Source organism: Myotis davidii, unplaced genomic scaffold (assembly GCF_000327345.1).
Source record: "Myotis davidii unplaced genomic scaffold, ASM32734v1 scaffold573, whole genome shotgun sequence".
NCBI classification, from domain to species: domain Eukaryota; kingdom Metazoa; phylum Chordata; class Mammalia; order Chiroptera; family Vespertilionidae; genus Myotis; species Myotis davidii.
Genome location: NW_006285997.1, coordinates 7,339,209 through 7,352,279, shown reverse-complemented (window position 1 = coordinate 7,352,279; position 13,071 = coordinate 7,339,209). Strand labels below are relative to the sequence as shown.

The window sequence follows — 13,071 nt, the reverse complement described above, 5'->3', positions numbered from 1 at the left end:
TCTTCCCTAATAAACTCAAGAGCCAATTACTTTCACCCTTCCCCTCCCTAACGCATACATATTTTTGGTGGTCCCAGATCAACCTGAGATTAAATGGCTGCCGCAATACAACCCTAGCTGCCCTGTTTCTCTACTCTTAAGACGTTTTCTAAAATGTTAACTTTTCTGAAATGGAGAGATATCTGTTAGTTTGTTTCTCTCCTACCATCCAACAAAAGCTGTTTTAAAATTGATATTCTTGCTTAAAATCAAGGGAATCTTGGAATTGGAAACACAGTACATACAGTTCAAAGAGAATTTGGAAAGTATAGCATTTATTTTTGGCAGGTGATACAATCACAAATTTAAATAAAAAGTAATAAACAAGTAGAAAATGAAATATCTTTTTTCTCAACCTATTCCTCCCACTGGTACCTCTCCCCAGAGGCAAGTACCATTTGCATATGGGTTGGCAAAATAGGCTTTGAGTTCCTTTGGAAAACAATATAATAATTGAAAAATAATAATATAAAAATAAACTCACAACTATAAACCTAATTTTGCCCATCCCTACTTTAGAGTATATATCCTTTTCATTCTTTTCATTTTTCTTTCTTTCCTTTTTTTTAACTTTTTAAAACACAAATAACATAGAATATTTCTACACCTTTTTTTGTGTGTAGACTGTATCTTGGAAGTTTTTATTATTACTGCATATATGGTATTATTGCTCTTTCTAAAGGCTGTATATTGTTCCAGTTTATGAATATAATAAATTTTATACAAACTTCACAGTATTTGTGCCAGTTTTTTCCTTCAGCTACATATGAGGCCTCAGAATACTACATCCACAGTGTAGTCTACCAAACTTGCCAAAGTTTTTTTGTAAAGTAAATATAAAATACACTTTTTATGTATCTAATGTGTGTGTGTGTGTGTGTGTGTGTGTGTGTGTGTGTGTGTGTGTGTGAAATGCCTGGTCATATTCTTTGACTAATTTTTATTGACTTGTCAATATTTTTTATTTATATATTATAAGAATTAGCCATTTGTCTGTGAAATGAATTGTTTTTAATTATCCTTCTATATGGTAATTTTTGTCATGCAGAAACATTGTATATTAGGTATTTGTATTAATTAATCTTTCCACTTGGGAGTTTGTTGTGATAATAAAAAATGAATTTTTCATTTTTAGTTTATCTATATTTTTTATACCTAAAAGATACATTCCTCTGGAATGTGGTATGTTATAAGATACCCTATGGTATCTTAATTAGTGGAGATTTTCATTTAAACCCAACAATTTGGTTGAAATGTGAATATTTTTAGTTTTAAAATACCACACCTGTTTCTAATTTCACACAAGCCTTAAGTCAGTGGTTCTCAACCTTGGCTGCACATTAGAATCACCTGGTAATCTGTTTAAAATCCTGATTTCTGGGCCTCATCCTCCGGAAATTCTGTTTCTTTGTTAAGGGTTGGGGCCACAACATTAGTAACAAAGAAACAGAATTTCCGGAGGATGAGGCCCAGAAATCAGGATTTTAAAAAGATTCCCAGGTGATTCTAATGTGCAGCCAAGGTTGAGAACCACTGCCTTAAGGGAATAGAAGTAAAAAAAAAAATGGGCCATCTACCATCATGTGCCTCTTGGTCTTGGTCTTAAGTTGGTCAAGGAAGAGGAAGGGCAAACTAAGTAGAACTGAAGGGAAGGAGACATCATTTAGAAGATAGAATAAAAACAAGGGCAAATGTTTTCTTTTGTCTCCATTTTTACTCCTATAGAGTGATCTTTAAAGCATTCATTAGTTACAATCTAATTTAAAGTGTTTCAAATATAAAGTAACATTTCTTCACATTCCAGAGCAAGATTAAAGTTTTAAAAACTAATAGAATGAGAAGAAAATTAGAGTGTGTTTTTCAGTTTGGTAATTCTACTTGTATATATTAGAGGAATAATAACCCTTCACAGTTTAAACCGGAAAATACTTTGTAAACATTCACACCTTGAGATACTGGAGATTTTAAAAATCCCTTTTCATGCCAAAACCGGTTTGGCTCAGTGGATAGAGCGTAGTCCTGTGGACTGAAGTGTCCCAGGTTCGATTCCGGTTAAGGGCATGTACCTGGGTTGCGGGCACATCCCCAGTAGGAGATGCGCAGGAGGCAGCTGATCAATGTTTCTCTCTCATCGATGTTTCTGACTCTCTATCTCTCTCCCTTCCTCTCTTTAAAAAATCAATAAAATATATTTAAAAAAATAAAAAATAAAATAAATAAATAAATAAAAATCCCTTTTCAGAGGTTGAACATTTTCCATTTTAAAATAAGATAAAAGCTGGTTTTCTTCCCCTACTCAAGTTTATCTTCAATAAAGTCATTGCAATATATTTATTAATTTTTATTTAAATTTTTACTATTCTGAAATATATTCTAATATATAAAAACCCTGGGTCTGTCAGGACCAGAGGCTCCAAGTCAGTCCTGCAGTCAGCACTGGGCTGCCGTCGACCCAGCACTGACTACTGCGGGTGCAGGCTCAGTGACCCAGCACTGACTGCTGAGGGGGCTGCGAATCAGGCCTGGAGAGAGGCCTGAAGAAAGAAGCAGGGTCTGATCTGTAGCCTGTGTGGCAGCTGTTGATCAGCACTTGCCTCTCTTTTTCTCTCCTGTCCAGGCCAGCAGCCATGCCTCCATTTCTCTCAGGGCCTCCACCTTTCTGATCATGCCCCGATGATAGGCCCAGAGATGCTGACTGGCATAGAAACCAACCAATCAGAACCAAATCTGAGTGAAGTGTGAGAAGCCAATGGCTGCCTAGGAGGCAGAGCTTTTAATGCTGACTGGCATAGAAACTGACCAATCAAAACCAAATCTGGGTCAACTGTGAGGAGGCAATGGCTGCCTAGGAGGTGGGGCTTTTGACAATGACTGGCAAAGAAACCGACCAATCAACATCAAATTGGCCAGCAGAGGTGGGCACATGGGGGTGAGATCAGGCCTGCAGGGGAGGGCAGTTGGGGGGCATATCAGGCTGGCAGGGCTGGGCAGTTAGGGGTGATCAGGCAGGCAGAGGCAGTTAGGGGCAATCAGGCTGAAAGAGAAGGGCTGTTGGGGGCGAGACCAGGCCAGCAGGGGAGGGCGACTGGGGCAACCAGGCCTCAGGGGAGGCAGTTGGGGGCAAGATCAAGCCAGCAGGGGAGAACAGTTGTTATGCCCAGATTTCAAGATCCCCCAAGACAAACCACTAGGGAGCTGAGTCCGATGCAAAAGCATAGAGTCATTTATTCAAGCCCGGGACCCAAGGTCACCTGTTCCCCCCCCCCCCTTGCCTCCATTACTGGGTGCAAGAGAGAGCCCCGAGTCCCAAGAGAACAAAGAATTTATAGGGCTTGGGGTCGGGGGTTGGGGCAGGGTGCAGCTAGGGTCTGGTTACACAAAGACGACGGGGGGTGGCTAGCATACTCTTGGCCTTGGGCTAGTTTCCCCCGCTTTCCCATTGGCTGAGATAAGGGCAGGCTGAGTAACTGATACATTCTGTGGCTTTCCTGGGAGAGGAGTTAGAGACACAGCTATCAGTTCCGTTCTGTCTCTTCACAGTTAGTGGTGATCAGGCAGGCAGGCAGGTGAGGGGTTAGGAGCCAGCAGTCCCAGATTGTGAAAGGGATGTCTGAATGTCAGTTTAAGCCTGATCCCTAAACTGGCAGTTGGACATCCCCTAAGGGGTTCCTGTTTAGAGAGGGTGCAGGCTGGGCAAAGGGAACCCCCCATCCATGCACAAATTTCATGCACCGGGCCACTAGTTTTATGTATAAGAAACTCTTTTTTTTTTTAATTTTATTTTTTATTACAAAGGGTATTACATATGTGTCCATTTTTTTCCCCGCCCTAGACAGTCCCCTAGCCTCCCCTATTCCCCAGTGTCTTATGTCCATTGTTATGCTTAATATGCATGCATACCGGTCCTTTGGTTGATCTCTTACCCCCCTACCTCCCGCCCCTGAGCCCTCCCTGGCCTTCCCACTGCAGTTTGACAATCTGTTTGAGGCAGCTCTGCCTCTGTATCTATTATTGTTCAAAAGTTTATAATGGTGGTGCATATATCCTTTCTGATTGGTGTTTCTGGTTTCTTGGGATATATTCCTAGAAGTGGGATCACAGGGTCAAATGGGAGTTCCATTTGTAGCTTTTTGAGGAAACTCCATACTGTCTTCCATAGTGGCTGCTTAATAGACACCTTACAAAAGAGGACATTCAGAAAGCCAAGAGACACATGAAATATAAGAAACTCTTTATCAATGCCGGCATAAATGATAACTTAAATAAGTTTCTACTTTAGAATATTAAAGAAAGCCAGTATAGGAATTCTCCTATTATATCAAGATCAAATCCCCAGTGGATGCCTGAAACCACAGAGAAATACCAAACCATATATATATATATTGAATGCAGACATACTTTTTCACTTAAAGAAAGCACTTTAGGACTTCTCTTTGGCATATCTGAATTGCCAGCATCACTATTCTTGTTCTTTGGGGCCATTGTTAAGTAAAATAAAAAAAGCACTGTGATACCTTCACAGTCAATCTGGTAATGGAATGGGTACTAAGTGACTCATGAATATTGGTCCAGTGTCATAAACAGTGCGGATGTGCTGAACAAAAGGATGATTCAAGTCCTGGGCAGGACAAAGCAGACAGCATATGATTTCATCATGCTTCTCAGAATGGCGTGTAATTTAAAACTTATGAATTGTTTATTTCTGGAATTTTTTATTTAACATTTTCAGGCCAAAGTTGATCATAGGTAACTGAAACCACAGAAAGCAAACCACAGATAAGGGGGACTACTGTAAATATAATATCTTATTTTTAAACATCATTAGAGGAGATCTGCAATGTGTTATTAAGTATTGGGTATTAGACGGCAACCTGACATACTGCCATAAAAAAATATAAGCTAACTAAATGAAAAACACATGACAGTGACTAAGTAAATTGAAGAAATGCCACAGATAGTTTGTTACAACCATATCCAGTGATCAAATGTGATTAAAAAAAAAAAAAGACCCACAGAATTTCAGAAAGGATAACTATTAAGATTAGTTTGTTCAGCTGCATTAATGTGATTAGTGTGCTGGATATATCAGCATAGGAGAAAGAAAAGAACATTGCATTCCGGGTGAAAAGATCCAGAAGGAGATCCCAATTCTATTGATTTTCAGCCTCAGTTTCCTAATTTGTAAAAAGTAGCTAGTTTGCTGCAAGAGAACCCCTTCTGGACCATTTTGGCTGGCTGATAAATCCTATATAAACACAGAAATAATGTCATAAAATGCTTAAATTAAAACATACAGGTTTACAAGGGAAACCGATTATATCAAATTGCAAGTTATGTAAGTATTAAAGCACACACATTTTCATTTTAGCAGTATGTAAGCTTTCTAAAACTAAAACATTAAACAACAAAATTCAGCAAATTATCTCATAACTGTCATCTTTTCAAATTAGGGGTGAGTTATTCACAATAACTGAAATATGATTTTTAAATACTTGAGAAACTTGTCAATGTGTCTTGGTATTGCTCCTCAACCAGTGCAAATTTAATTTTGTTTCTTTATATTAACTCATATGACCAGTTACTATCAGGTTTTCCTTTTAGCCAAAAAGGCAGCCTTAGGATAGTGATTTCATTTCAGGTTTTCAAGACACTTGTGATAGAAAATTAAACCAGGAACATAACTGCAATCTTTGCCTGAACTTGCTTATTTTATGAACTGGAATAAAAATGCTTATTATCAAACATTAAGTATGGAGCATCTGAACCCCTTGGATGGAATACTTAATTTGAATGTACCCAGCCTTGTAAATAGATTTTAAAAATTAATTCACCCGTACAAATTTGTTGCTAACCTTCTCTTTCCCATGGTGACTAACTTCTAGTAAAATGGATGAAATTGATATTTACTTCTACTTCCATCTCAGATATTAGTGCTTACAGAGGTTGAGTAGATCACTGTCTATGAACTGATATAGATCTATTATAATTCACTGAAGTGCTAAGTGGGAAAACAATTCCCATTAGGATAGAATATAGATTTAGGATCACTTGAGGCTTGTGAATTTGGCCTAAATTTTAAAGTAAGGAATAATAAAAAGATTTAGAGTACAAGGTTTCTGTATCAGGAATGCTCCTCTCTTAAGGGAAATCTCTAGATATAATGATGGTCGAGGGCTAGGGGGCAATTCCAATCTATAAATTGGATTTTCTTTATTCTGACTATTTTACTCTGAAGCTAGATAGAAACAAAAGCACAAAAGAATAAAATAAACACAGGGTTGAGAGGGCCACATGTGTCCTCTCCTCATCACTGGTTAAATGAGAAGAGTAGGCAATAGAAAATGAGGTGGAGAAAGGAGGGAGGGAGGGAGAGAGAGAGAGAGGAGAGAGAGAGACGCTGATGAGGTAAGTCCTCTCTGCATGACTTTACAGAGATGCTCTGGCCTCAGTTGATAGGGAACAGGGCCCAGGAAGACTTTTCAGGGAACTCTGTGTTATTCACAAAGGTTCCAATGTTGAATGGATTTTCTTGAAGCTTATACCTTTCATGAGGGTTTAACTCTGTCATGAGGCTCAATATCCAACTGTATCCAGCTATAGGTTCAGTTATCCCTCAGGCCACTCAACCCTGTTTTTCGTGCTCTATTCTCTCTCCATAAATCGTACACATGTAGTCCCACAGATGTGGTTTAACAGCCCTAACCTTCAAAATATAATTTGAAAACAATTCTAGTTAATGCTCTGTTGCTGTCTTACTTGGTTTATCAAAGGAGCTTATGTAAGAACTAGAGGCCCGGTGCACGAATTCATGCACATGTGGGATCCCTCTGGGTAGCCTGCAGGAATCAGGCTGAAACCTGCAGTCCATTGCTGCCTTCAGCTGCTACCTGTCGCTCCTGCTCATCCTAGCCCCACTGTGCATGCCTCAGATTCACGCCCAATCAGCCCCTATCAGGAGAGGCTTGTGTTGCCACAGCAGCACTAGCCAGCCATAAGCCCTGTGTCTGGCACCCTCCCAAGGGGAGTAGCCTGGGGGATTGGGCTGAAACCAGCTCCCTTGACATCCCCCAAGGGGTCCCAGATTGAAAGAGGGCTCAGGCCAGGCTGAGGGACCCCAACGGTTCCCGATCAGGCCTGGGAGGGACCATGGAAGGATTCCAAAGCATGTCCAACCCATTTTTCTCAGTCCTGATTGGCTGGACCCCAGCAGCAAGCTAACCTACTGATTGGGACATCTGCCCCCTGGTGGTCAGTGCAGGTCATAGCAAGCAGTTGAGCAGCCTTTGCATATTATTAGCATATTACACTTTGATTGGTTGTTTGGTTGTTCTGATGTTCGGTCTATTTGCATATTACCCTTTTATTATATAGGACAAGGTGGCAATATGAAACTTCAGAGACAAGACTTTTCAATAAATGAGTTAATAAAAGCAAGTCAGATTAGAGAAAAGAATGCAGAAATATTTTAGGGTATATCATCTTAAAGGTTGGATATTGCCTATTTGGCTTGTCTAAAAATCATAAAACCTGGAAGAAATAATGCACTAATCATTACATCAAGGTGTCAGAGATCATGGCATGCAATGAAAATATTAAAGGTGTATAATGGGAGTAGCCATGGCAAGCAGAGAGAATAGAAGAGAATTTGTACTGGCTTCAGATAGAATGCCCTGAACCAATTCCAAGATGAGGGTGAATAAGAACTGATCTTGTGTAACTACTACATCAGACAAAGAACACAAGGATTGATTGGAATGGGGTCACTGTGCCCTTTTAGGAACTTGCATATATGGAAAGCTAATACTTTTTGTCAGAGGGAAGCTATAATAGTTATGACTGAATAAAAATAATATAAATATTATATTTATACAAATAATATGTATGTTATTTTTAAAATTTTAATTCTTTCACAGAAACATATTGTAGAATTTAAAATTGTCAGTTTTCGAGCCACGTAATTATTCTGTGAGAAAAACAGTTATTTGTAAGGAATGTGGTTGGCATTTGCAATGGATATTAAGAATGATGTAGGCAAAATTACATTAAAAACAAACCTGTATTTTTATTGAGGTTGAATAGAATATGTAAGATGTCTCAAAAAGATATAGATGCGGCTGCAGTAAAGGCAAAGAAGATCACTTAAAATATTATTAATTTCATTGGATAGACATCTGGGGAAAGAAAAGACTAGATTCTATGAAATCTTTATTAATAATATTGAGGAGTACAACTGTTTAGGTTTCACAAACGCCAATGCTTCTGGCCATGGTTTGAATGAGTGAAGCAGGCTGAGTGTGACACTCGTGATGGGACATTGGTCAAAAACTCGCCTGACCAAGACATTCAAGTTAAATTTAAACACATTCATTCTGGCTAAAGAAATTCCTTCCCAGGAGCCAATTTTTTTAACACCTGGATCTCTCAGTACTACTTGGTATTTTTAAAATGATATACTAGTAAAGTAGTTTGTTTGTTTGTTTGTTTGCTTTTATTTTCATTATCTAGTACTAAGGGTAGCTCTTCTTTGGGAATATTTAATATCTTACCTAAACATTTCCAGGTATAAGAACTCTAGGAATCTTCACCCCAGTAGACTATCAGGAAGTGAAAAAGGATTAACTCTATTTTCAGAAAACCGGGCTTTCAAAAGAAGCAAATTGGTGAGATTAACCATAAAAAGCATTAGGTTGTTACTGATTAGTCTATAATGTAGGACTCTCTTTTTAGTTTCTTTTTGCAAAGTGCTTAATTATCCAAGTTATTTGTAAATAATTTAAGGTGATGCCTTGTCATGTTTATAAATACTCAGGGTCTCCATTTTAATTGATTTTAATTTGTTACAAAGATCTTTCTATTAGACTCTCAAAGAATATTGAATAGATCTTGAAACATTATTATGGGTTTGAAAAATCTGGCATTTTACTTGAAAAGTGGAAAAAATTGTTCTATGAATATTCAACTACATATTTAAATATTTGCATATATTATATTCAAAAGTATTTTTGAAATTGTATTATGCCAAAGAAAGATGGGGAGGGAGGTTGAGGCATCCAGTGATTTTTTATTCAATAGCAAATGTGTATGGAGGACATTCAGGTTGGGGCAAAAGTTACACTTGTGACCACGTGAAACAGTTTATTCTTGTAGTACTATTTATTAATTACTAGAGGCCTGATTCATGAAATTCGTGCAAGAGTAGGTCTTCCTTCCCCTGGCTGCTGGCACTGTTTTCCCTCTGCAACCCAGGACCTGGGCTTCCCCAGCAGCCTGGCTTCGTCCAGAAGGTCGCCTGAAGGACGTCTGATCTAATTAGCATATTATGCTTTTATTATTATAGATTGTATTATTTTCCATACAAACAACTGTACTATCTGCCTATTAGACAAAGTGTTCTCATGCTATTGCGCACTCATATTTGTTGTGCATTCTAGACAACTCTTAGTGTAAGAAATAATATCCTATCCCCTTATATATTTCCCTAGAGTTTCTTATTGTCCCACAGAGTTGATGTCATATATTCCTCAAATGTGTGGGAATATGCTTTTAAGAAGAAATGGAAAAAATTCCTTCTGTGTTTTCCAAAAAAAAAAAAAAACCCCAAAACATATTTAGAAAAGTGGAATTGTGTCCTATCAAACCATCCTTTAGATTTAAATTAATGGGAAAACAAAAAGAACAGTAAAACTGGACCTTTTTGAAGGACTCAACCTTCTTTTTTTTTGCATCTCTTTATTGATTAAGGTATTACATATGTGTCATATGTGTCCTTATCCCCCCATTTTCCCCACCCCCCCACTCATGCCCTCACCCCCTTGTTGTCTGTGTCCATTGGTTAGGCTTATATGCATGCATACTAGTCCTTTGGTTGATCTCTCCCCCTTACCCCCACCCTCCCCTACCTTCCCTCTGAGGTTTGATGGTCTGATCAATGTTTCTCTGTCTCTGGATCTGTTTTTGTTCATCAAATTAAAGTTATGATGGCTTATAATAATTCCATGATAAAAAATGCTTTGAAGCAACAAGAACAAGCAGTTAGATTTAGACCAGCACTAGTCACACTTGGTGAGCATCGGAATCCAGAATCATAGAAGAGAGTTACAACACCGATTCCTGGCTCCATCCTGGAGGTTCCCATTCAGGAGGGCATGGGTGGAGCCTGAGCATCTGTATTTTGAATAAGATCCCGGGTGACATCCATGCTGCTGACCTATGGACCACACTTGGAGTGGCATTCCTTTAGAGATGCCCTGAGAAGCTGAGTTCGTGCTAACCATGTAAATTATGTTTTTCAGAAAAATATTCTCAACTGTTTCAGAAGAGCACAGTGCCCAGAATCCAATGTCAGTTCCATACAAATACAAGGTGATGCGGATTATTTCATCAACTACCTTGGAGTTCCCAGTGTTCAATTTGCTTATGAGGACATCAAGTCATTACAGGTAATTATTTCTAAAATATCTAACCCCCCCCATCCCAGACACACACAATATAGCAGACATGCAGAATTTGATTTTATCCTGGCTATTTGTCTTTCTTATCAACTAAGTCACTATAGGAAGCTGCTTCGTTTAGAGAGTTATTCTTGTTGTTCAGAGGCTTTGTATCAGTATTTGAAAACATCAGCTCTTTTCAATAGTGTTGAATTCAATTTAAAAAGATTTATATTGTCACTCACATTTTCACTGTGTGCTTTGCAACAAGAAATTTGCAGTAGTTGGATTAACATCAAAACATAATTGTAATCTTCAGTATTCACAGAAACAGATGACATATGCAATAGATTCTCTTCTCCTTGCCCAAGGGAAAATGCATTTCATATGCTGTATATTAATGTGTCTTGCGGATTAGCTACCCAAAGTATGTCAATAGTTTGCCTTCCTAAAAAGATACAACTTTTTTTTGTGGAGATACGCCTCCCCCCCGACCCCCCGCAAAGAATATCACATAAGCATGATTCACCATAATCAAGTCTGTGTTCATCCATCTATTGGACTGCAAGCATATTCATCTGTCTCAAAATTTTGTCACTGGAAATTGTTCTCTGTAGATATAAACCAGTTGAGATCTTTTATTTTCTTTTAACAAATTGTGCTTGCCTTTTGGGGAGTTCTTTAAAAGCCTCTGGGGTAGCCTGGTTGAGGTAATTTTTACATTAACTAAATAGTGGATGGAAATAGAGTAAACCCTGCTTTGTTCCACAATCATGGATGTCCTTGAAAATTTGTATTTAAATTGCATTTATAGACTAAATTTTTGGTATTTAATGTCTTAATATCTATTAGCTTTTAGCAATACTTAGTTTCTCTGCACATATCTTAGCTCCTTTGTAAACAGCTGATATATCTAACATCTTAAATTCATAGAGGGAGAAATTCTGGGTGAATCCTATTGTGATGAGATAAATTCTTAGGCAATACAAAAATAATATTTATGACTTATCTGTTTTTATAATTTTGGATTTTCATATGCTATTGTTGTTTGAACATGAAGTACATGTGTAGCGGTATCTTTTCTTTTAGGCAAATCCACGGTCTATATTTTAATAAAATCTATGTCTTAAAATATAACTCATTTTTTATTTTTCTGCTTGATATTTTATAATATCTCTTTACCATTTCTCCATTTCAACTCATCCAACTCCTGTCATATCAACACATTGAATGATAGCTTTTAATCAATACAGGTCTGATTCATCTTGGTTGAGTTTTAAGCCAAGAATTTAGAGAAACAATGTAGTATAGCCTTAAGAATGGGACTAATAGTTGATTCCAGACTCTGATACTTACTTGATACTTATTAGATACATGATTTAACTTCTTTCAATATTATTTTAGAAATGAGGAACCATATCATATTTATGCATAGGATAAATGACACTATGCCTGTAAAAAACATAGCTAATATTGAACATGCAATAAAGCCTCTATCAATCATAGCTATCATCACAATTGTTATTGCCCAATTTTAGTTCCAAAATATTAGTGGGAGAATTTCTAAAATAATTAAGTAAGAACATATTAGTAGAATGGAAAAGAGAGCTTGTAAACTGTTAAGGAAAACAAGCTTCTGAGGTAGAAGAGGTGGCATTTGATTAGGCTCAGCTGGAGGATCTGAGGTGTCAATAGAAAGAAGATTTGGAAACCAGCATTAGTGAAGTTCTCAGAAGGTACTATTATCACGAAATTCTTTAGGCTAAAGTATACCACTGGCTTAGTCTAAACATCAATTAGTTTTTCAAATTATACCCAGACTATCTAACTTTCATCAACAAAAATCATACTATATAATAAAAGGCTAATATGCAAATAGACCAAAGAGCAGAACGACTGGTCACTATGATGTGCCCTGACCATCAGGGGGCAGATGCTCAACACAGGAGCTGCCCCCCTCGTGGTCAGTGCACTCCCACAGGGGGAGCACCATTCAGTCAGAAGCCAGGCTCATAGCCTCTGTGGCAGTACTAAGGATGCCCGGCTGCCGTTTTAGGACTGCTCCCCCAGGCCTGTCAATCACCTGGACATCCCACGTGGGCTCCTCAACTGCGATAGGGCAAAGGCCAGGCTGAGAGACACCCCCTCAGTGCACAAATTTCATGCACCAGGCCTTAGTCTGTCTATATATATCTACACTAATAAAAGACAGAGATGCTAATTGACCATACCTTCCCTATGCCCTAAGCCATGTCCCCCAGCCAATCAGAGCGACTGTATGCAAATTAACCCAACCAAGATGGCGGCTGGCAGCCACAGAGCTGGAGCAAGCCCGAGGCTTGGTTGCCCGGGTGATAGAGAAAGCCAAGCTTCCCACCAGCCCTGAGCCGGCTGAAGACTCTGCTCATGGCAACAAAGTTTCCATTATAGAAGACAAATAAATCCCAGATACCTGTTTCCAGCCAGCTTCCACAGGGAGTTTGGTGCCTGCAAACAGCCATCAGCCCTTCACCCAGGCTGGCCAGGCACCCTAGCAGGAAACCCCACCCTGAAGGGGCTGTGGCCAGCCTCCAAACAGCCCTCAGCCCCTGATCCAGGATCA

The 13,071-nt window shown here is 38.6% G+C and overlaps 1 protein-coding gene across 1 annotated transcript in view; it reads left to right on the top strand.

The window, feature by feature from the left end:
* The window catches only part of LOC102757107 (inactive N-acetylated-alpha-linked acidic dipeptidase-like protein 2), a gene marked incomplete at its 5' end in the record, with an annotated part of 304,189 nt that extends 293,414 nt beyond the window's left edge, over nucleotides 1-10,775 (top strand). The window contains one exon of the mRNA XM_015559693.1: nucleotides 10,332-10,775. Within this exon, the coding sequence (XP_015415179.1) occupies nucleotides 10,332-10,775 (444 nt within the window). The remainder of the gene's footprint in view (nucleotides 1-10,331) is intronic.
* Nucleotides 10,776-13,071: the final 2,296 nt, after the last annotated feature.